At 36.1% G+C, this 23,956-nt stretch overlaps 1 protein-coding gene across 1 annotated transcript in view; it reads right to left on the bottom strand.

Annotated features, from left to right (window-relative positions):
• Nucleotides 1–1,762: 1,762 nt before the first annotated feature.
• Nucleotides 1,763–23,956, bottom strand: part of wdr95 (WD40 repeat domain 95) — a 34,920-nt gene continuing 12,726 nt past the window's right edge. The window contains 19 exon segments of the mRNA XM_038294361.1: nucleotides 1,763–2,736; nucleotides 3,015–3,199; nucleotides 5,268–5,356; nucleotides 5,739–5,778; nucleotides 5,881–6,013; nucleotides 8,595–8,650; nucleotides 8,748–8,843; nucleotides 8,982–9,144; nucleotides 12,758–12,852; nucleotides 14,251–14,322; nucleotides 14,412–14,491; nucleotides 14,564–14,670; nucleotides 15,973–16,075; nucleotides 16,269–16,420; nucleotides 17,488–17,593; nucleotides 17,696–17,936; nucleotides 18,342–18,411; nucleotides 21,872–21,989; nucleotides 22,964–23,010. Of these exon segments, the coding sequence (XP_038150289.1) occupies nucleotides 2,728–2,736; nucleotides 3,015–3,199; nucleotides 5,268–5,356; nucleotides 5,739–5,778; nucleotides 5,881–6,013; nucleotides 8,595–8,650; nucleotides 8,748–8,843; nucleotides 8,982–9,144; nucleotides 12,758–12,852; nucleotides 14,251–14,322; nucleotides 14,412–14,491; nucleotides 14,564–14,670; nucleotides 15,973–16,075; nucleotides 16,269–16,420; nucleotides 17,488–17,593; nucleotides 17,696–17,936; nucleotides 18,342–18,411; nucleotides 21,872–21,989; nucleotides 22,964–23,010 (1,962 nt within the window). The 3' untranslated portion in view covers nucleotides 1,763–2,727.

Raw genomic sequence — 23,956 nt, forward strand, 5'->3', positions numbered from 1 at the left:
TTAAAAATAATAATAAAAAATTCTATGAAAATGAACAAATGATAGGCAAACATTTCTTCTTAACCATGCCTTAACACTTGAAACTCATGAAACAGGCGTGAATCAAAATGATGGTATTATTGGAAATATTGAAAATAATTTGATCAAAGGGACATGTTGAATCAAGGTGTGTCCAATTGTGTAATCAGTCAGTGGGCCTAAAACTTAAAAAAGCTAGACTGGACCTTGACAAACTACATGTTGACAAGAAGTTATGAAGTTTGACAATGCATAGTTTAGCAATCATTTTATGAAATTTACGGTGGAGGTTTAGGCTCCCTAGAGTTGAATTACAAAATGGCACTGCTCAATAATGCAAGCTGGGTGAGAGCTAATGGCACGCACAGGCAAAGGGGAAGTACACATTTTAAGGAATGTCCATTGATGTACCATGTCCATTTGTTGACATTATTTTCAGCCTTTTCTAGGGGCTCCATCTTTTTTGTCTAGGCCTTTTTAACGAGTTTAATTCTAAAATCATTCAGTTAAAGCATGGTTGAAAAGCAGCGTCAGATTCAAGTCATTTCCGCATGACCAGTCTGGGTTTTTCTTTAATTTTAAAATTTTTGTCCGTATATATAACTTACAGGATCAGTGTATCTGGTTTACATCCCCCTACTGTGTAATATCTCAAGTTTAATTTTAGAGGAGCAGATTTTGTGTCGCTCCATATTTATATGAAAAACATTGTGATGAATATGTCTTGATGCAACAAGTCTTATGTTAGCAAAAAGAAAGAGAGGCAGAAGGTGATTATTCCAGTCTACCAATTTCAAGATGACCTTTCTCTTCTTCCCTCAGATGCTGGTATTTACTGAGAATCCCTGAATAATTCACTCCCCATGCAGCCTGAAATATAAGAGTGAAGAGTAATTATGTTTTTGAGTAGAGCAAAGTGCTAATAGTTGTTGTACTGTAATCAAAAAAACTAATAAGATATGTAGAAGCTCTCTTCGAGTAATTAATGTTTTGATTCATGAAGTTGCACACCCTGCATACTGCTCGTATAAGAGATTGATGAAGGGAGTTCAGGTGTGTGCATCCTTTAGTTTGTGTGGGTGGGCAGGAAATGATAAATTGCAGGTTTCAGGATCTCGACGGATATTGTTGGGATGAACAGTCGACCAGCAAAAAGTAAAACCATGCTGACAATTTACTTGATGGACTGTACAAAATCCAGTTATGTCCAAACACTATACACTATAGCTCGCTAGCTGTATTTCTATTCAATAACATTTTCTTTTTTTTGCCTTTACAAGTATGACACCTACAGTGTATGCTTGTTACCATTACATCCTCATAGAATTATGATTATTAACCACTGACATGTTTAGGCCTATGTTTCCTTCTGCATGGTTAAATCTTGTGATGAGTTTCAAACTCTTTTAATAGCATTCTTACTGTCACCGAAGCTGCAAAAATACCCCTAAAGACCTAGACAAAAGGGAGTCAAATAGAAGTATAATGTTTTATTCATGAATTAAAAGGCTGACAATTCTCGAATAATTCAGGAATTTATTAATTATAAATTTCATGCAAGATCCCCTTCATTGAAAACAATTAATAATGCATAAACTGCCAATAAAATATATTACATTCCTGCATTAAAAATCATTTTTATGCTTCTATATCAGAGCAATTAGGACTCCTTATACATATTATCATTAAAACATCTTGCATAAGTATTCATATAACTCGAAGCGCACACATTTAAAAAGCAGATTTCCTGGGTCTGCCTCTCCTAGGTGCCTTTGCTTTGGGGATCCCTTTGTGCATCTGGGGTTTTAGGTCCCCCGGCGCTTGCCTTGGTGCTCTGGGGGGTCGGGTCTTTGGCTCTTCACAACCACTATTGAGCATTTTTCCTTTAGATAAACTTTACATGCACAAGTGCACTCTCACAAACAACAGGTGCTTGTTTCAAATTACTCAGAGATTCATTTCCATACAGAAAGCCAATATTCTTATCTTTGGCTACCACAGTATACATGTCAGATTAAATAGTACTACTTACACATCAGTAATAATATCAAGGTACCCCTTTTTTGTATCTGTATACTATATCCGTTGGTTGTGCTGTTCTTTTTACATCTCTCTTTGCAGGTGATGAAGCACACAGAAGACGTTTTATCGTTGTCTCCCTTTTATCTCCTCTTTCTTTCATCTTTTCTCCTTTTTCCTGTTTTCCCTTTTCTGTTCTACTTACATTGCAGTGTCCATATGATCTGCAATACTCCCTGCATAATTATAATAAAGCTATTTACATGCATGAATCAAGCAGAACACTATAGCAATAGCCATACTGCTCCACCTGTGAAAGCTAAATCTGTTGGGCCCCTTTTTGGCATCAAGACAATTATTCTTATTGCCACATTGCCAGAGAGGACACTGTTAAAAAAAAATATAATGATAATAATTTCCCAGCAAAACCCTTTCACTTGGTAGATTTGTTTTCCAGCAGTATTAAACTACATAACATAAATTGAATCATACCAATGCAATGACCTTCTTTCTTAGTGCTGATCAATACAGTTTCATCTATCAGTTAATTTCAGTTCCCCTGTGTGGCTGATGAAAGGATCAATACTCAGAGAGAGTTAAGGTGGTGCACAGGCATTCAGTTGCTCCAATATCCTGAAGCCATTTGGGGAAAAGTTGTTTGATGATATGTCAGTATTCCATTCAATTTCATCATAGAGTCTGAAATACAGCAGAAGACAAAGTCCTTACAAATGTCAATCTGTGCTTTAGGATCGAGTCAGCTGTTAAACTGGCAATAAACATGTGCAGTGGTCTGTTCTGCTGAAATGGTTGAATTCCAGCCCAGACTCCTATTCCTCTGGGCAAACGTGCTCCTAAATCTCCCTCATTGTCAGTGTAACTGATGAAATTCAAAGGATCATTGGTTCAGCATGACAGTAAAAAGAGTCAGAAAGAGGAAGAGCTTGGGTAATCATTTTTGAAATATTGCAGCTTACCTTTAGTTCCCCTTTATCATTTTCAGTCACGTCCGAATTGATTGCTTCAGAGAGATGTGATTCTCTCTTCAGAATATCATGATTTGGCATAGTGAGAGGATCAATCAGAACCTCATCGGGGACACCAGAATGAATCCAGGATGAGGGAATCTGGACACTCCACATTTTAGGCTGACCAAATGTCCCTGCAGATGGAAAATTACATTTTAATGTATGTTCTAACAAATTGCATTTAATGGAGCTGAAAAATGTGACTATAAAACAGCAGGTTATTAAAATGTGATATTTCTGTATCCCAAGAGATTTTTTCCCCCTGCAATGTGCTTTCATGTAAAGGATATGATATTTTTTTATTGCCCAATATCTGAATTTGTCCAGTTATTACACAAAATCAGTAGATTGATGTTTTATAGAGGAATGGTTGGATTGCACCACGCATAATAAACTGTCATCTTTTTAATGGGGTTTAATCTTTCAGAAGTTTTTAAACTCACTTTAAAAAATAAATTCAGAGCTTTTACTGAATTACAGCACAATGTCTCTTGGGGGATATTTCTGAAATTAGAGCCAATTTGTTTTTGTTACAACAATTTAAACTCAGTCAGATTAAAAGTTGAGGTATATGAACATATGTTTTCAAGTTTTACACCAATTTCTGAATTGGATTAAGGTCTGAACATTGGCAGGGCTATTGTAACTCATAATATTGTTCTGACCTATACTATTTCGTTTGGCCTCTTTCTCTCTATACACAGATGTCCTGATGTAAGGCAAGCCAATCCTGACTGTTCTGTTCTCAAGTCTGTTGTGGCTTTACCAGGTTCTCATGAAGGACTGCCTTGTGTTTAGCTCCAATATTCAGTTTCCAAAGAACCCTGACCAGGTTTGCTGTATCTGCTGAGTAAAGCATCCCCTTAGCGTGATGAAATCACCACCATTTCCAGTATGATATCTTCTAGTGAATAAGCTCTAAAAGAATAGCCTAGTAGACTAGCCCCACCCGCCAGAGGCCAAAATCCTTTTTGCCTGCGAGTTTGGTCTACTCTCGATCAATGCCCCAGGCCCTAGAACTGGCCAATCACAACGCAGAGATGTGTGTTGAATCTTTGGATGTAAAGCAGACGGGGTTTTGAGGGCATGACAACAAAGCTGCGCAACACTGGAGAAAGCACAACAAGGAAGATGCCAGCAACTATTAAACAGTTCTTGTTTGATTCAGCTTTGGAGTTAGTTTTGGAATGATTAGACTTGGGGTTTTATGTGAAACATGAGCAGAAAGAGGCTCTACGCTCATTCATTTTTAAGAAGGACATATTCGCCGATTTACCTACAGCCGTGTCACATGCTGTTTTTTTACACGACCCCATCAGCTTCCTATCGCGCTCATTGGTCATAGCGTTGGCCAATAGGCTCTGACATGGTTTAAAAAACAACTGGTTGTTCTCATCAACAATCTTCCGATGTCTCATTCATCTGGGCAAGACTAAATTACACATTTAAGCTCACATTTAGTCTGGTTTATCAGGCTACAAAGATAACTAAATAGGAGTACATGTGTTTAAGAAGTTTGCATTGCAAAGGTTTTGAAAATATAATAAACTTTATAAATAAACCACACTTAAAATTTCAAAATAATGCAATTATGTGTGGCTATTAAATAACAAAATGTAGAAAAGTGTCAGGGTAGGAATATTTTAACAGGAAATGAATTACTGATGCCACCCCTTAACCCTCATCTAGCTCCGACCTTGGTGACCGGTACTGTGAACAGTTCACCTAAAATAACCAAGTGTTTAGCTTAGCAGTCTTTTTTATGTCTGAGGGTGCCAAAGACAAAACACAAGCTCAGAGGTGACCGTGCTTTTTCTGTTGCAGCCCCTAAGATTTGGAATGACCTTCCCTTGGCCGTTAGACAGGCCTCTTCACTTTCTGATTTTAAATCTCTTCTTAAGACCCATTTCTTTCACTTGGCTTTTAACACAATCTGATAAGCTGACTTTGTCTTACTGTGTTTCTTTTATTTTTATTTATTATTGCTTTTTATGTTATTAATACTTTTACATACCAATTTATTTATTGTTTTTTATGATTAATTATTTGTATTTTAAGATTGTGCATAGCACTTTGGTCCTGTTGGGTGTCAATCATGCTTTTAAAATTATTTTTGTATTGTATGGTATGGTATAGAACGGTATTTTATGGTATGGTATGTTAAACAGAATAAGTGGCTCAACTGCAACTGTTGACACCCACCGATGAACTCTCCTTGTGAGCTCCACAGCCTTACAGTTTGGTCAGTGGATGAGGTAAGCACCATTCGATTACTGCTAATAATCTGCAAGCTGAACCAGGTACAAAATAAGAAAATATAATGAAACTGCAAGCAAGATATTCTCTTGTGATCATCCATAGAAAGAATTCAACACAAAGTGCAAAACTTAAAGATTCCAGTTAGTATTTAATAGCAGTGCCAGGGCCTGCTTGTCTCGTTTCACACACAGTTCTACACCGTACCTACAGCTGCAGAGCAACATCATGGCATTGCTGGTGCAACCGACACCTTACATTGGAAAAGATTGGCTCCATATGAGTGAATTAGATAAAAGTGGTAGGTATAGAATCTAGCTGACTGTTACTGAACCAGTCAACTGACATGTATTAGTTTCACAAGATAAAGCTGTGGGAGATTCATGGGTACAATGTGTACGTACGGATCGTACATACCTGGTAATTGTGCCAGTATGAGCACGCCAAAAATGTTCAGCTAAGAGATTTGTTTTATAAAAACAAGAGAGAGACAAAAAATCTGAGAATATTTTCTGATGAAAAGAGATAAAGTCAAAGGTGAGAGACGAGGGATGCTAACCTGTGGGTGAATTCTGCTCTGCGTCAAAAGCCTCCATGTTGTGAATATAGATGTAACCAATCCTGTCAGCAGCATATAGTAGTGTCTTTTCATAAGTGGTGGCCAGTTTTGTTATCTTTTGCTGAAATTTGGACTGTGGTACAAACATGATCTCAAATCAACAGAATTTTCAAGAAAACATCTGGTGTCACACATAATGGCTGAAGGTTTAAAACATAAATACAAATAAATCAATCTTTCTATATCTAATCCTTATTTTTTTTTTTCCTTGACAGGACTTAATGTTTTACTCTGGGTGTTATAAGGACTTATCAAAAAGGCCATCTCTCCTTGCCAAGCCTGAAAATGGAAGAACGTAAGAATTGGACATTCAACGTCATTAACTCACTTCAAACTAATTAAAGCCACTGGTCTTGACTTGAAATTGGGTTGAAATAGGATAATCTTACTCTGAAACTAAAAAAGATTTCCAAAAATTACACATTAATAATACATTTTTAAAGAAAACGATCAGTAAAATCAATTGTTTTTTCTAAGAAAGCAAGTGGAACTGAATATTTGTTTTGGAATTCATACTTTATTTTTTTAAATTCCAATTTAAATGTCTGATTTCTCTTTTCCATCCTTCAAAATGGAAAAGACAAGAGGAGATGGACTGTTTGTCCCACTACTATCAGGAAAAGGATTAGGGTACAGGTTCTTTTTCAAAGCCATGAATGCAATCTTCCCCCTGCAGCGAGACACTCACAATCCATTTCACCATCACACAGACGCTCACGCACAGACTCAGTCACAACAAGATCACATACACACACATATATCACTGCTGAAAAAGAAACAAATCACTAATTCAGTGCATTTCATAGGCTGAGCACAGCTGCACTTCATGTTAATGCTTCATGCTGCATTTTTAAGTTGAATGTTTTCTGAAAAGGTGAATAAGGTTGTTTAAATATTTAATAGTTAGTGGTATTTCTTCAAATGGGTTCTTTTAACATTTATCAGGGTCTCTAAGTAAGATGCTCACTTTTCGTTTTTTGGATAAATGTTTTCAATTCTTGTTTTTGTACTATATATGCATTGTGATGTTATTACATTTTTATTACATAACAACAATAAAGACTCATACATTTCTTTTTTTAAGTAAGGTGATGTGTGATGATGTTTATAAATCAGTAAATGGTAGTAGAAAAGGGTGTTACTTGCCAAAATGTGCTTGTAATTTTAGTCACTGAAATCATTGAAAATGTGTGAAACAACCAGATCTGTGACAAACAAGGTTACAGTATATAAGATTAGAGGCTTCTTCTATAGCTCCGTTTCCATTGCTTTTTATAAGTCCGGATATTTTCAAAGCTAGGGTAGCATTTCAGTACACATTTACCTGAGTAATTTATCTTTCCTGGGCTTTATTGTCCCACTGCTTTGGGCCTGTGCCAAAGTTAGGGCTCACAGAACATTCCCCAGGATTGCAGAAGGGTTGTATTCATAATGACATATATATTATATATACTACAGTGCTTTGTTTCACCAATAGTGGCTGTAGTGAATTCAAGTGTACATATCCTGTTTTTATAACTATAGCTAATTGATCAGCAAAGAGGTTTTAAGACATTTTTAAACAATAAAATAGATTGATTTGTTTATAATTAGATAGTAAAGGCATCAATTCCCTGAAACTTCTGACTGGCCTTTATATATACAAATTTGTCATTTTTTTTCGCTTTGTGCTTTAGATATATGAGATGTACCTTAGTTTATGACAATAAAAGAAAACCAAATTTGCTATTTAATTTTTAGCAGTATTTGTAAGTGAATTATCTCTGTTCAGATGCTTTCCAAAAATCGGGGATTCAATCTGTAGACATTCAGCAAATGTTGTTGCAAGTGTAACTTTTTGTCTAGATTTTTATTACACTGGGAAACGTTGGTAAACTCAATCCACATAAAATTGCATAAGTACAAGTCAAGTTCTCTTGCCTGGAAATAAATAAATCCCATTTTCATACCTTGTGAAACAGAAAAAAAGCGGTATGAAAATGGGATTTATTTAATTATTTCCAAATATGTTTCAAATAAATTTAAAGTACATTTCAGCCGATGGTTTGAGTTAAATATCATGTTATGATTCCTTTGAATTAATGTTCTGGGCCTTTCAGAGTGATGGGAACAGTAGGCTGTCAATATCCCCAGGAACTTCTTTTAGGCTTTGGGTCTTGAATGTTTTAGTGGAAAGGAGGGTATTATTTTAGTTACGCTTTATGAAACACACATTCCCATATGCATTTATTAGAGTTCATTTAGGAGTAACCAGTTTTAAATCTGAAAAAGATGTAATGATTGTTATCCAATCCTGATAAAGCTTGACATTTCACAAGTTTCTGTGAAATGTTTCAACTTTTAGCCACAGTTGGTGGGTCTCTGAGGAGTGGAGTAACAGTTTTAATATTCCACATTTTTACAATGTTTCTTCTATCAATTGAAAATCTCATCACCATTCTCACAGAAACAAAGTAGAGTATCTACATTGCTCACCTGCAGAGTATATACTGTATATCAACAACAATTAATGCCAAGCACAGTGGCATATTATGGATTAGCTCATTTCTGTTTTCGTTCATTTAGGACACAATAGAAAAATTATATCACTTGTTAGCCGAACAGAAACAAAATGATGTAAATGAAAAAAGGAAGATAAATATAAAATGACTCACAACTTCAAAGCTGCTCACAAGCTTTTGTTCAAACACATCCCAGAGATTTACCCAACCTTTGAAAACACAAAATGAATAAATAATGCTGCTGTGAAATAAATAAAGGTTGTAAAATGTAATAATTCACGATTATCAGTGTTCTGAAAAGCTAACCTCTGACTCCAGGTGACAGAAGAGCAGTAAATGGAGAAAGCTGCAGCAGCTTTAGGTTCTTGATAACAAGCATGCTTGGGACACTTGTGTCCAGTCCTTTTATGAAAAGAAAAGATGTATATGTTTCATACCAGTATTTCAATCAATCAATCAATCAATCAATCAATCAATCAATCAATCAATCAATCAATCAATCAATCAATCAATCAATCAATATATGTATAGCTATATCACCTTTAGTGTTTAGATCTTTAGCTCCAAGAGGTCCAAGAAACCGACATTGTATAGATCCAGAAGCTGTGTTCCACACTATGATTTCTCCGTTCTTGCCGCCAGTGACCAAAAAAGAGGGAGGACACTGCAATACGCAAAGGATGTCCTCCTTATGGCCATTTTTCTGTAGACAGAGTAAAACCCATTATTCTAAAAATGTTTATGTCACATTATCTTTATACAAAAATAAATAATTGCAACAAAAAATTAACTGGCATTACCCTTTATACGGCACTCAGTGAAATACTTTGAAAATCAAAATTTCAAGCCAATAGTTTTATTGGAATCCAGGACAAGACCTTGTTACCTTTGTAACATTAAAAAAATATGGATATTTTGATGACAAAAATCTATGTCAATGTAATACCAAGAAACGCCAAACTGCCCGAATATATCAAGAAAAATAACAAAGTGCTTCTATAAGACTAATACTAATAATTCATGAAAAATACTAATTATTCATGAAAAACACTCAGAGTGAAAGAAACACATTTTTTTGGTACAACATAGCCTTAGAGGCATTGATGCTGATACTGGCACTTAGATTTTTCAGTTTGTACACAATTGTTAACTTAATAACTTTTCAATTAGGTTTTTACCTTTTTTTTTTTTTTGACTTGTTAACTTTTGTTCCCCCCAACTTAAATTACAGTAGGTAATATATAATTCAAGGGCTCATCTAATTGGTCAAATGCCAAAATAAGATGTACAGCCATGTAGCAGCATCTTTGCTGAATCGCTGGATATACTGTAGATCTTGTGCTTCTAGGGCTCACTGAGGGGGGCTCCATTTGTAAGGGGTACGCTAGTGATCAAAAATGCTAACTTGACCTATAAAGGATTAAAAATGGAGAACTCTCTATGAATAGAGCTGAAGGCTGCTTTTTAATCGCAAGAAAATATTAAGCCTGTTCTGTCACTAATTGCAAAAATCTCATAGAAGTTTATTATTAAAAAAATCTGCAAAAACTATAGGTTTTATGGTTAATTGCTTTTCAGAAGCTTTATGTTGCTCATCTGTCCTTCAGAGAGGAAGTTTATCTATGCCATCTATAAAGCTTTCAATATCCATGTTTTAAGAGGAAGTATCCCTTATTGTTTATCTTTTGAAAAAAGGAAATAAGCACATAGTAAATAATTTCTTTACCTTTTCATTTTCGAAATGAATCGGCACCTTGAGCTTCTTAGAGAATTACTAAAAGGATTTCTGGTCCTCAAAAGCCCTAATGAAAGATAGATGTCTTATGAGAAAAATAATCTCACAATGTAGAGGGGGGACCTTGGTCTGTAATTATTTACAACGTTGCTTCGGCTTCTGGGGGTTTGTGGCACCTTGTTTTGATTTTCTTATGTTATAGAGTAACTGATGTGCTAGGAGTCTTTGCCCCAAGCTTCATTTGTCATTCAGATGGCCTCTAATTTACTGCAGAATACTTTGGTTTTGGCTGCCACACAATTGCTACACAACCCCGAATCATTATCCCTCCACCACAGCCCACACTAACACCTGATGTAAACAGAATATCCTAATATGTATTGTGTGCTTTTCTATGGCATGATATATAAAAGCTTTCTATTTTCAACTAATCTACCACTGAAACTTCACAGTTTATTCCATCTCAATAACTAATCTCACTACAGTCTCAATATAGTGGGTTTCAAACTCTGTGAAAATACAATCCCTGCTGCATATATGGTCATTGTTTATGTAGTTCCTGCTTAGCATAGCTCTAACAGATAACTCAATGATCTAAAACAAAGCAAACCAAATAAAAGCTGTTACAGAGGTGTTCGCCTCTCTTGATTAATTCAAAGTTTATTTGATTAGCATAGTTTGGTTGCTAATTTTCCTACAGTTATATGAGGCGGACATTTTATATTGTTGTAGGGAGTTTTTTCCAAGTTGGCAGACATAGAAGATTTCTTTTCCCATTACTGTAAATGTCAAACAGTCTCAGGTGTGCCTAATATATTCTACTCAGGTGCACCACACATGGATTAACAGCTTACTAGATGTCAACACCCCAGCCGAGCATGGGAGCCAACATCAAATGGTCTGAAAATGTACATAAAAAGCCGAACTGAAAAAACTAGCAGTGACTGTAGGATTTAGAGGCTAAAGAAGAAGGAGAGCCTTACATATGAAACAAACCATTGATCCCCATTCTGAAAGCTATTAATAGAATACCTAAGATGGACTCTCTGTGGATTATCAAGGGTTAACTTTTCTTTTTGGAGAGTGTAATGTAATATTTCAGCTCTGATAATGGGTTTATATTGGGATAAATCTAACCACCAGCTGCAATGTAAAAGATCTAAGGTGTTTGAAGATCACCTCAGCCAATAGATCGTACAGCATTAATCAGCTTTCCCTCTTGTAGCACCTACAGAAAAAGCTGCAGCCTGCAGTGAGAGATAGCTGGAAAGCATGACTCAGATAGAGAACCTATAATCTTCGATGATCACCAGTTAATATGTGAAATACTAGGTGGCATAGGTGAAAACACATTGTATAGTTCTTAAAGCATAACTCGTTTTGTATTTTAAGGTGTTAGTCTGTTTTATCAATGTGTTTGAAAAGATTCAAGTAAAAAAAAAAAAAAAAAAATATATATATATATATATATATATATATATATATATAGAGAGAGAGAGAGAGAGAGAGAGAGAGAGAGAGAGAGAGAGAGAGAGAGAGAGAGAGGGAGTAAATAGTCATATTTTCTTATAAATCTTGTTTTATTTTTTTGCAATATATTATTTGCCATAAATTAAAAAGCTGTCTTGAATTTTAACAAATGGAACAATGTGAGGAGATTTGAAGTAGATCAAGATTAATTCTTTGCATTTTATAAAAATTATGTATATTTTAAAGAAGCATTTCAAATTCATGAGGAAAATTGTAACCCTTGTTACCAGCAAACAGTTGTCTTTTAAGTACAACCACATTAACTATCAACACTCTAATCAAAATTAGCTAGATAATTAATGAGAACCGTAGAAATTCTCACATTAAAAATATGCATTGTAGATTTTTTTTAAGGGGAATATTTGTAAAAATTTGTCAAAAACACAGCAAGAAATTAGATACCTTTTAAAAATATAAGACAGGTGGGAAAAGTCCTTTTTTTCCCATTATCACTCTACAGGTGTGAGAAAGATTTCTCTCCTTATCTCTATGTCCTTTTGTGGACATTTTGTGATACATAGTGCCCTCTGTGAATCTATGTCAAAGACTGAACCTGAAAACTTTATCATAACTCAATGCCCCCAAGGCTAAAAAGTAAATGAATTTACTGTATAGAAGCATGACAGTATTGTACTGTACCACATCTGCAGAGTGAAACCAAAAAATTATGTGTAGGAAAGCTCTGTGTTTACTACTTTAAACTTTCTCTCCCCGGTTCTTTTTCTAGTCTCTGACATGTTAGAACAAATGCACAATTGGTATCACTGTTTACTGCTTTTAATAATAATAAAAAAAATGAACAGTGGTTGAAGAAATCACTAATGAATTAAAATCTATTTTCTTCATATTTATATATATTGAGATTGTGAGTATTAATTGTTCAGTATGCATCAATCCAGTTGGTTAATAGATTAAGACACATCCATCCATCCATCCATCCATCCATCCATCCATCCATCCATCCATCCATCCATCCATCCATCCATCCATCCATCCATCCATCCATCCATCCATCCATCCATTATTGAACCAACTTCCTGCTTATATTCACCAAGTCATCTTTCCACGAAGGCTCTGGTCTCTGGATACCATGAAACTCCTCAGGAACATCCTGATAAATTAGAGACATTTATTAAGATCCATCAACTGTTCTGTGTTCCCATAGGAATCAATTGTTTTATACAACTATTGTTCAAGACACAATCTGCTGGTTAGATAATCTTGAAAATATGCACACAAGTTTCCTAGTTGAGTAATTCGTACTAAAATTATACATATACACTCACCGGCCACTTTATTAGGTACACCTGTCCAACTGCTCGTTAAGACTTAATTTCTAAGCAGCCAATCACATGGCGGCAACTCAGTGCATTTAGGTATGTAGACATGGTCAAGACAATCTCCTGCAGTTCAAACTGAGTATCAGTATGGGGAAGAAAGGTGATTTGAGTGACTTTGAACGTGGCATGATTGTTGGTGCCAGAAGGGCTGGTCTGAGTATTTCAGAAACTGCTCATCTACTGGGATTTTCACGCACAACCATCTCTAGGGTTTACAGAGAATGGTCCGAAAAAGAAAAAAAATCCAACCCGAAAAATAACCACCCGTTACAACCAAGGTGGGCAGAAGAGCATCTCTGAACGCACAGTACTTCGAACTTTGAGGCAGATGGGCTACAGCAGCAGAAGACCACACCGGGTGCCACTCCTTTCAGCTAAGAACAGGAAACTGAGGCTACAATTTGTACAAGCTCATCGAAATTGGACAATAGAAGATTGGAAAAACGTTGCCTGGTCTGATGAGTCTCGATTTCTGCTGCGACATTCGGATGGTAGGGTCAGAATTTGGCGTCTACAACATGAAAGCATGGATCCATCCTGCCTTGTATCAACGGTTCAGGCTGGTGGTGGTGGTGTCATGGTGTGGGGAATATTTTCTTGGCATTCTTTGGGCCCCTTGGTACCAATTGAGCATCGTTGCAATGCCACAGCCTACCTGAGTATTGTTGCTGACCATGTCCATCCCTTTATGACCACAATGTACCCAACTTCTGATGGCTACTTTCAGCAGGATAATGCGCCATGTCATAAAGCTGGAATCATCTCAGACTGGTTTCTTGAACATGACAATGAGTTCACTGTACTCAAATGGCCTCCACAGTCACCAGATCTCAATCCAATAGATCATCTTTGGGATGTGGTGGAACGGGAGATTCGCATCATGGATGTGCAGCCGACAAATCTGCAGCAACTGTGTGATGCCATCATGTCAATATGGACCAAACTCCCTGAGGAATGCTTCCAGCACCTTGTTGAATCTATGCCACGAAGAATAGAGGCAGTTCTGAAGGCAAAAGGGGGTCCAACCCGTTACTAGCATGGGGTACCTAATAAAGTGGCCGGTGAGTGTATGTAGCTAAGGCCAAATAATTCAGCTTGTAATAACATTTAAACAATGCAATAAGGTAAACTATGATGAATGGTGCAGGAGTCAAACTAATTAGAATAACATTTCAAAATAAAATACATTGAACACTTTACAGACAAAATATCAAAACTCACAAATTTTCATTAACTCTGAGAAAGCTGCAGTCACACACCTCATGGCATTTACCTCCTAATGGGAGGATGGAAAAAATATAAGAAACAAGTTTGTTTTTTCTATTGTTTTTTTTTTTCTGTAGTAAAGAAACAAACTACGCTTACCTTTCTTTAATGTCTTAAGACACTGACCACTGTTGAAGTTCCATAACTTTAAGCATCCATTACTTCCTCCTGTGACCAGCCTAAAAAAGCATGAGTTGATAAAATAAAGATAGATGAATAGATGCAAAAAGAAAAATGGTCCTTAATTATACCTCCTTCCTTTAAAGTCAAGTGTCATGCAGGTGATGTCAGTCAGATCTGGTGTTGCAGTAAACTCAAAAACTTGTCGACCAGATTCTAAATCCCAGACTTTCACCACCTAAAAAAAATAAACAATCAATTATTATTTATTGATTAGGCAATGTATTGCCTAATCAATAAATAAGATTTTGTCAGATTTATACTTTCTTGAAAGAGTTTATTGCAAAAGTATTCATACTTACTTCATACTTTTATGGGCATGTGTGTAATTGGCAAGGACAAAGTAGTGCAGCTTTTTTGAAGCATAAGTAAAAAATGGCTGAATTGGTAATTATTTTTTGCAGTGATTTATTTTGGGGAGGGTTTTGTATCACCATCAGCCTCTGCATGTATTGGGTCATTGTAACCCCAAAGTGCTTTCTTCTTAAAAGCATGCTTGTTTAGATCAGTTAGATACATTGTTGGTGATGGATTATCTTGCTGGGCAGTTTGACTGCATAATTCAACTTTCTCCTTTTTCACATACCAGGTAATCTTGCAATATCTTAAAAGAGAGATCATTTCCAATGCATCTGATACCAGTTGCAAAGGCTGTTAGCTGACACTGAAGCCTACAGTCTTCCTTTGGGCAGGGACGAAGCTAGATGGGAGCGTCAATCATTGGCCACCCCTGTGGCCACCCCTACCATTTTCAACCCTCTAATGCATATGTGGCAGCAGTAATACTCTCAAGTGGAACATTAAAAACATTTAAATTTTTCATGTACCGGTAATAACAATTACTTGACAACAAAAGCACTGTGGTTAATTATGCACATCAATATACTAACATTAAAGATGATTTATGCAGAAATCATTCTCTAGATTTTGTGTTATATGGGGTAAACAGAAAATGATGTGTCTCTGCAAGTCATGTAGGAGTATTCAGTAAAATAATAGATCAATAATATTTTGAATAAAAACTTATTTAAAAAAATCAATTTATGTAGATATTAGTACTTATAAATATCAATTTTATGCAGAATGGTTATTGATAAAAGTAGGTAAGTAATCACAATGGAGAAGATATTTGCCTCAGAACTCAAACCTGAAAGAACTTTATCCACTATAACTTTTATCTAGATGGATGTTTAAATAATGTGTGTAATTGTTAGCAAAGGCTGTTGGAAAGTATAGTTTGTCTTTATTTAGAAAATAAGGACTTTGTGCTCGTTGTTTTTTTCTGTAGGAACAGTGTAGATTGACCCTGAGGTTCTGGCGCCTATCCACTTTTGGCCACCTCTCTGATTATTGGTTATTGCCTGGCCAATCTTGTAAAAATTTTCTGGCTACACCTCTGCTTTGGGGTAAAGTAAACTGTCTATTATTTTTATAAACACAGTTCATTTTAAAAAGTTCAAGGGGTATGCATACTACTCACAGACCCCTTGCTGCAGCTCACGACCTGCCGTAACTCCTCGCTGTAGCTACAGCACATAACAGCCTCATCATGAGAAACAGCAATGCGACCGTGATGCTTTGGCCTGACAGAACAAAAACATATTAAAGTCAGTGAAATGATATTATAATCAGGGAGGAACAGATAACTAAATAGAAAATCTGTCATGGTCTATAGTCCAGTTCATCTGAGGAACATGCTTACTGGACCTGAAAGTACCCCTGTTTCTAGGAATAAAAGAGAATTATGAGCAAAGGTAAAAAAAAACAACAAACAACCTCGACATCAAAGGGAGCACAGCTATGCAGTCTGCTGCGACGTACAGAGCTCTCATGGCTGGGGAAAAGGAGCAGGCAGTTACATCACCATGAATCCCGCTGGCTGTGGGGTCGGCTGTGAACAGGCAACACTGATCTTGAATGTGCCAAATCTGCCATGAGAGCAGGCGGAGAGCAAAGAAAGACATAAAAGTTTACAAATGGAAAAATATTTCAACTACATTGATCAACAGTACATTTTTGAATAAATGTAGTAACTGATATTCATAGGACATTAAAAAAGAATGCATAAATGTAAAGCAAAATGAAAAAAAAATGATAATTTTGAATTTTCTTTACTAAATACATCTGTAAAGCCGACTTGTACGAGTGTGCAGCCCACTTTACTCTGACACACTAATATTCAATTCAGTGTAATCATTCGCCTTCAGACATCACTTATAAAACAGAGTTTTTCTGAATGTAATCTATTGTCAGTATTAATCTAGGTGTTCTAAGGAAGCCAGGTATATATTAGGAAACTGTAGTGATAAAAAATCACCTGTAGACTGGCGGAGATAGGCATCGGTTCTACCGTGACCCTAATGGAATAAGCAGGGAAGATGGATGTATGGATGGATGGATGGATGGATGGATGTGGTGATAAAAGTAACAGTGAAAGAGCTGTTGCACAACATTGGTATAGGGGTGCTTTCTTGATGTACTGTAGCTTTAAATACTTTTTTTTAAACTGACAAAATTTGAGATAGTTTTCCAAAGCAAGTGGGACAAAATGTCAGATTTAAGATGTGCTACTGTAAGCTTGTATAGCCTAGAAAATCTGCAGGTGGGTTTGTTACGAAATTTATTTCTACAATGAATTGACTTAGGAGAGCTAGATGCCAATGCCAAAAGTCCCACTTAAGAATTTTTATTTGTGAAGAAAGAAAAGAAAAATGAATTTTATTCCTCTCCCCAGTTATATACCTCTTTATTTTTGTTTCTCCTCAATAATAAATGGAAGTCTGCATAGCGTTGCTATTATAAAATACGAAAAAAATCAAGGCTTAAGAGTTTTTTGAAAAATATCACTCAGGTTAAAAGAAGAGAGGTAGAATTCATACTAATGTCAAGATAGTGTTTTATAACTACTGGGTTGTTGCAAGAGATCTAAATAAAAAATGTGTTAGATGTTTAAGATACAATGATTGATATCATTACAGGGAAAAACATGAATCACCTTCACTGTGTTATCTGTGGAGACAGAAAAGATCTGACTGTCCTCTGATGAGATGCAGAGGGAGAAGATTGGAGCAGAGTGGCCTTTTAAAATACCATCAGGTTTCCTAAGTAGAAATAAACTAAATCAGTAGGTGGAGGTGTAAATTTAATTTTCAATCTAACGATGCTTGTCTCAGGAAAAGAACAGTTGAAGTCAGCTGCCTTACTCTGAAAAACGTGTGTTCCACAGACGAATTAATCTGTCCATGCCTCCAGTCACCAGCAAACCATCCTTCTGACAAAGGTCAAAAGCCTTTACACCTTTGTAGACAGAGAAGACGGTCTGATCCCCGGACTTGCGGATCTGTGGAGTCCAGCTTAGTTGGCGCTTCCTGTTTTTACCCTCGTAGCACACCTCTCTGATCTCCCTGAGCTGCTGTGCAGAATCTTTTAAAGGTAGCACACAGCCTAGAGAAAGGAAGGGGGTCACAGCAATACAAGAACTAGCATCAATCAAAGTGTGCTTCTGCAGCCAGAGCAGGTCATTATCAGAATAAATGACCAAGCTTGCAAGTGAACAAGCCCACATACAAGGTGATCACACTCACACACAAACATACGGACTGGCACTGATTGGTGAATTTGTGATAGATGAGTAATAGTGAGCCATCCGTCACAGCTCTCCCAGCAGCCTGCCCAATGTTCAACACTGAGCTTAATTACCTCACAGTGCAAAGAGAAGAGAGCGAATACTTTGAAAAACATGTGCTTGGGGTAGCATTGATGGTTATCGCCTGAATCTCTATATTAGCTTGGTTTCTTGTAAAAACTAAAAAAGTCAGAGGATAGAAAAAAAAATAAAACAGACTTTACCTAAAACTAGAGAAGCAGATTCTTCATTTGAAGACGAGGCAACAGCTTGAAAGCTGTGAAAATATTTGACCTACAAATAGAGAAAAAATTGTTTACATTTCTGAATTGCAACTGCTAAAATTGAAGGTTTCTATCAATTATCAAAAATAAAAGCTTTCCATTGGAAAATAAGCTCATTTATGAAAACATGAATATACAATAATAAAAGGGACTAACGCTGGCATTTCAAATACAGGTACTCAACCCCTTTGTAAGTGTTCATACTATCTTCCCTGTAAAAATTTTTAATAGTTTGAAACTTTCAATATGTATTTTTGGTTTTATGTGCAGGTCTTACAAGCAATGACTTTTATTTTGAAGGTGAGAAAATGTGTTTGGGAGCGCTAATTAGGAAGCAAGCTAAAGCAGCTCATAAACAGATGTATAATGTTTACAAATCTGTGGACTTGCCCCTCTGTTGCAGAAGCAGCTGCCAAGCTTTTTATTTTTTTAGGTCTGTACATTATGTCAGTAAGGTGTATGCAAAAAAACATGGCCTGAATAGTATTTATACTAGCCAATTTTATTTTAGATTTGTTTTTGTTTCTTATGAAAATCTTCAAACTCACCAGCGGAAAGAAAGTCTTTTTTTTATCTGTCATGAAATCACAGGCTTAACAGGTATTTTAAATTTTTAAGTCAAGATAAATATATTCAAAATCAGGATCATAAGGACTAAAACAAGCTGCTATTGGGAAAACGACCATATTCCATGAAAGAACACTTTAGTGTCCTTGTTTTTCACTCCAGAGATTGTTTCATGAAATATGGAGTAACTGGTTGCTTTAATATGTCAGAACATGCTGGCTCTGCAAAACAGATATTAAAAGATTGTATCTTAATCGTGTGACTTGCTTTAAACACTCAATACATCATTGAACAACAAAGTTGACATGTCACATTGATAAAATAGAAGGCTTTTAATCATGTCGATTATTTCTGTATGTGAGTGTATGTTTATGTGTGTGTATATGCACATTTCTGAACTGGAGATGCTACATTTTTGTAATAGTGAAATTGGCAGAAACCAGTGTCTGAGAGCAGGAAAGGAAAGATCATCTCTCTAAAAGCTGCTGTAGAACTAGGTGCCCCGACTGAATACACATAACACAGAGGTAGGGCAGCAATGAGGCACAGAAACAGGCCCAAGGCCAGAGGGGCTTAGGAAGGAACGCAGGGCACCAAACCCCTTATCCAGCCCCACTGCATCATCCTCCAGTGCAGGCCAAGCACAGAATGCAGTGTCCCTAACAGCTTGGTATCTACCAAAGACCAAAGGATAGCAGCAATAAAAAATGACTTTCCATTTTATCTGATATTTTTCTCACAAGTAAAATCCTCATAATTCCTTAGTTTACGTTTTTTACATTTTTTAAAGAAAATTATCTTCAGCATTTAGGTTTCTGATTTGGAGCTGCATATCACAGCCAGAAGGTTTTGTGGTCAGATCTGTAGAGAGGCTGCATGTTAACCTTGAGCATGCATCTTCCACCATCATAGAATGTGCATTTTGTTAATTGGCCATTGTTAATTGCCCTGGAGTATGAGAGTATGGATGCATGGCTGTTCTGAGTGCTTCTGTGTTGCCATGTGATTGACTAGCACTTTGTGTACAGTTTACCCCACCCTTTGAATATTTGCTGGAGTTTGGTATATGCATCCAACAAACAAGGTTTACGAGAATATTGAAAACAGGTGGACAAATGTTTGACCTGGCTTAGAACAGAATACAGGCAAAAGACAGAGAACAAAGAGAGCTCTTTGAAGGTGAAATAAGAGTGTGCAAGACCAGGGGAATTCCAATAAATTAAGGCCTGACAGTGCAAAACATTGTTGGCTTGACAGAATCTAGAATCCGATTAAAGGGAATACAAGGGGTTCAATTTGGAACAAATAATGATAATGGTTAGATCAAGATTACATTTGGATTCCTTCTCTTTTTTAACTCCATCTCTGAAGTCATTTTAGTAACTCATATAGTTTGGTAATAAGAAATGTAAGGGTAGAACAAAGAATAGGTGGAATCGAATGGAATAAAATAGAATAGAACGCTGTTTTTTGTCCCATAGAGAACTATTCTTTTATATGCAACTCTGGAAAACTTGCAGAGTGGGTCATTGAGGGTCTAATGCAGTGGTTCCCAACCTTTCATGACTTAAGTACCCCTTTGGGCATTTTTCTTACCATGAGTTCCCCCCTCATTCCAATGTACTGATCGTCCAAAAGTAGAACGTACAATAACTGATTATCAAATACAAGTTATTTAATTTAAACTTTTAAATTGAGAATTAAATTCTTATGCATTTTCTGCTTTACATCTCAAATAAAAAACAACATTAATATGTTGCCTGGACGTTAGTAAGGGTTTGAAATAAATACAAAATAAAATCATATAATTAACCTGTATTTATAAAAGTGGAGTTCCTCTGAGTAACTACCTTGTAATCATATTTAATCTTGATGAACTGGGAACAAAATACAGAACAAAAATTATAGTCAGACTGACTTAATTAGTTTTAAATCAAAACACCTGAGCTGCTCGGATGAGCTTCGATAGCTAAGTGTGAGAAACAGCTGAGACCAGGCTGTTCTCTTCATCCCGTCTGTTCCTCTGCTTGGTTTGGATGGTTGTCAAAACCGAAATGGAACTCAAACATATTTTTGATAAAAGCTTGATTTATTTTTCAGTTTGGTCCTCACAAAGAGAAACAGATCCCAGCCCTATTTTATTCCCTCGGAAATAAATTATTTTCATGTACTCCTTGCAATGTACTTGCAGACCACTAGGGTACGAGTACCCCCGGTTGGGAATCACTGGTTTAATGGACAAAAAGTCAAGTCAACTGTCGTTCCTAATTGTTGTGCTGGCAAGAACACAAACAGAACAAAGCATGTTTTTATTTAGGGTAAGTATTTTTTTGTTGCTTATTAAATTATTTATTTGATAATGGAATATTCTAATAAAGGACATTTTCCGTAGTACTTTATATAAATTACAATCATTAGAATGAAAACAAGCAACAGCTATATGGATCACAGATTGAAACTAGCTTAACACTACATCTGGTACAAAGCACGTTTATTGATGATAATATTCATATTGTCCCAATTAAATAAGCCAATTAACTAATGTTACTAAATGCAGAATAATATCATTAGTTTTGTATTAAATGTGCTGTATGTACTGAAGGAGCTCCACTTGGAACTGGAAATAGACTGCAAACACCTTATTTACTATGGAAACTTTATAGACACTTGTAAAATGACTGCATGATGGATCGATTATGAAAATCACAATAAAATCAGCATCTCACTTTAAAATATCAATAGACCTTTTTAAGTGGATAGGATTTTTTATATAAATGTAACTCCATATTCAAAATTAGCTTGAAATACAAAGAGAGCCAAACAGTTGCATTTTATATATTTTTTTCTTTAATCAAAATTAACAAAAAAAAATAATAAAAATCAAACAAAACATAAAACCTTACCTGGGTCACCCAGTCATTATGAACCTTCCATCTGACAAATGTTATGTTATGAGAGTGGATGGCATTTTTGATCGAAATATTAGGCACATTTCCAGCCTTTGGTAATCTGTTCCATAATCTGCAAAAAGAAAAGTTCAGCTTTGTGTGGGTGATTGGTGAAACCTGCAGAGAGGCAATGCTAGAATTTTCCATCACATACAGGTTTTCTGTGGACTTGGAAACTGCACACCCGACTATGCTTTTTATCATTAGTGGTTCTCATACCAATTTTCTATGGAGCCAGAAATAATTTCTCAGCCGTTGGAGGCATGGTGTGAGTCAAGCGACTGAGTCAACTTTTAATGGCCCATTTCATCAGTTGGTGAACACCTACCAATGTACCCTTAAATGCTTCTGGTAAAACTGCAGACTGGATGCATTAACAGTTTGAATCAAATCAAGTCATGGAGTTCACAGATAAAATTCAGACATTCAGCACAGCATGTTCTCTTAGTAATGGCTATAAATTGATCACATTCAGGAGTACTGAAGGATAACTCTTGTTCGAAGATTCTCTGTGTCTTGAAAATACAGTAGATTATTTTATATTAAAAAAGACAGTTGAAAGCGGTTCTCTATGGGCAGATTTTGAATTCAGATTGATTTTAGATCAAATTGCTGAATTAAAGGTTTTTCCTTTATTTGCATATTTCTGAGCTTTCACAGCGTGTCCTTTCAATGACCCTGATATCCAACAGCTGAAAGTCCAGAGAATAAGCCTCCTGCACCAGGCGGCATTGGCTTTTCACCTTCATAAAGGTTGTTTCTAAATTACAGATGTCTCTACAATTTTCTGGATACCAACTATTACTGCTTTTTTAATTCTTGGTATATACTTCAATTATCCAGTAAATAGTATTTTAAGTTTTTCTTTCAGTTCAACTCTATTTGTGTTGCTTTATTATGTTTTTTGTCATCTTTCATCAGAAGCTTCTGCTGGGCATCACATATCGATATTAATAAATAAATAATATATATATATATATATATAACCATGAAAACTCCGAGCAAAGGTCCTGTATCAATTCTTAAATGCAAAGATTACAAAGTTACCGTAATGTGTCCTCAGCAGTGGACAGCAATATAATGGTAACACATCCCTGGAAGCACAAACACAACAATGACTATACATTTTTACAGAAATAGACAGAGTTAAGAAAAACTGTACTAATGTAATATCACAACTATACATGTATTTTGTAATAAAGTAGAAGTAAAAATAACTTACATATTACATGAAAAAATTGAATGAGGGCAAAATTAAGTCATGATATTGTTCAAGAACTGAGAAACGGTTTATTTACATTACGCTTGATATTTTTTATTATGTTACAATTTAGTGTTTTATTATCATATGAACAAGATGCGAAAATGAATAACTTATTTACAAATTACTATTCTTCACTTTCCCTCCAAATAGCATAATAAAAGAAACACCTTAGAACAGGGGTCTTCAACAGGGGGTCCGCGACCCCTAGGGGGGCCGCAGAGGTACTGCATGGGGGTCGCGAAAGTTTTGGTTGATTACCGTATTTTCACGACCATAAGGCGCACCGTACTAAAAGGCGCACTCTCAGTTATGTGTCCCATTTCTGTATTTAACACACACATAAGGCGCACCGGACTATAGGGCGCGTTTTTTATATACCGGTACATGTCCTCTACTACCTTTAAATACCTCTACTGCGTATTTAAAAATACGAAAAACTGAGTATGACTGTGCTTTATTCATGTATTTATTACAAAGTATTAATCAAACCTGGGTGCTGGCCGTGAGACAGACACATCGCAGATGACAGTGCGCTGTGATCACTCCTAAATTAACTTAAAATCCTGAAACCTGACGACGGAATATGTTTTATTGACGGTATCCTGGTGCCTGCAGCTAAAATTATTTAGATGAAAAACACCTGCCACCGAGGTGAACCCAGAGGCTGCCCAGCCTAGAGGCTGCTGATGAATGGATTTCTCCTGTCGGTGCACCGCTGGTATGTGGGGGTCTGAGCGCCTCCGACAGAAATAGATAATCTGGATGAACTGACTGCA

Source organism: Cyprinodon tularosa, unplaced genomic scaffold (assembly GCF_016077235.1).
Source record: "Cyprinodon tularosa strain WSP-4 unplaced genomic scaffold, ASM1607723v1 ctg34, whole genome shotgun sequence".
In the NCBI taxonomy this organism is placed as follows: Eukaryota; Metazoa; Chordata; class Actinopteri; order Cyprinodontiformes; family Cyprinodontidae; genus Cyprinodon; species Cyprinodon tularosa.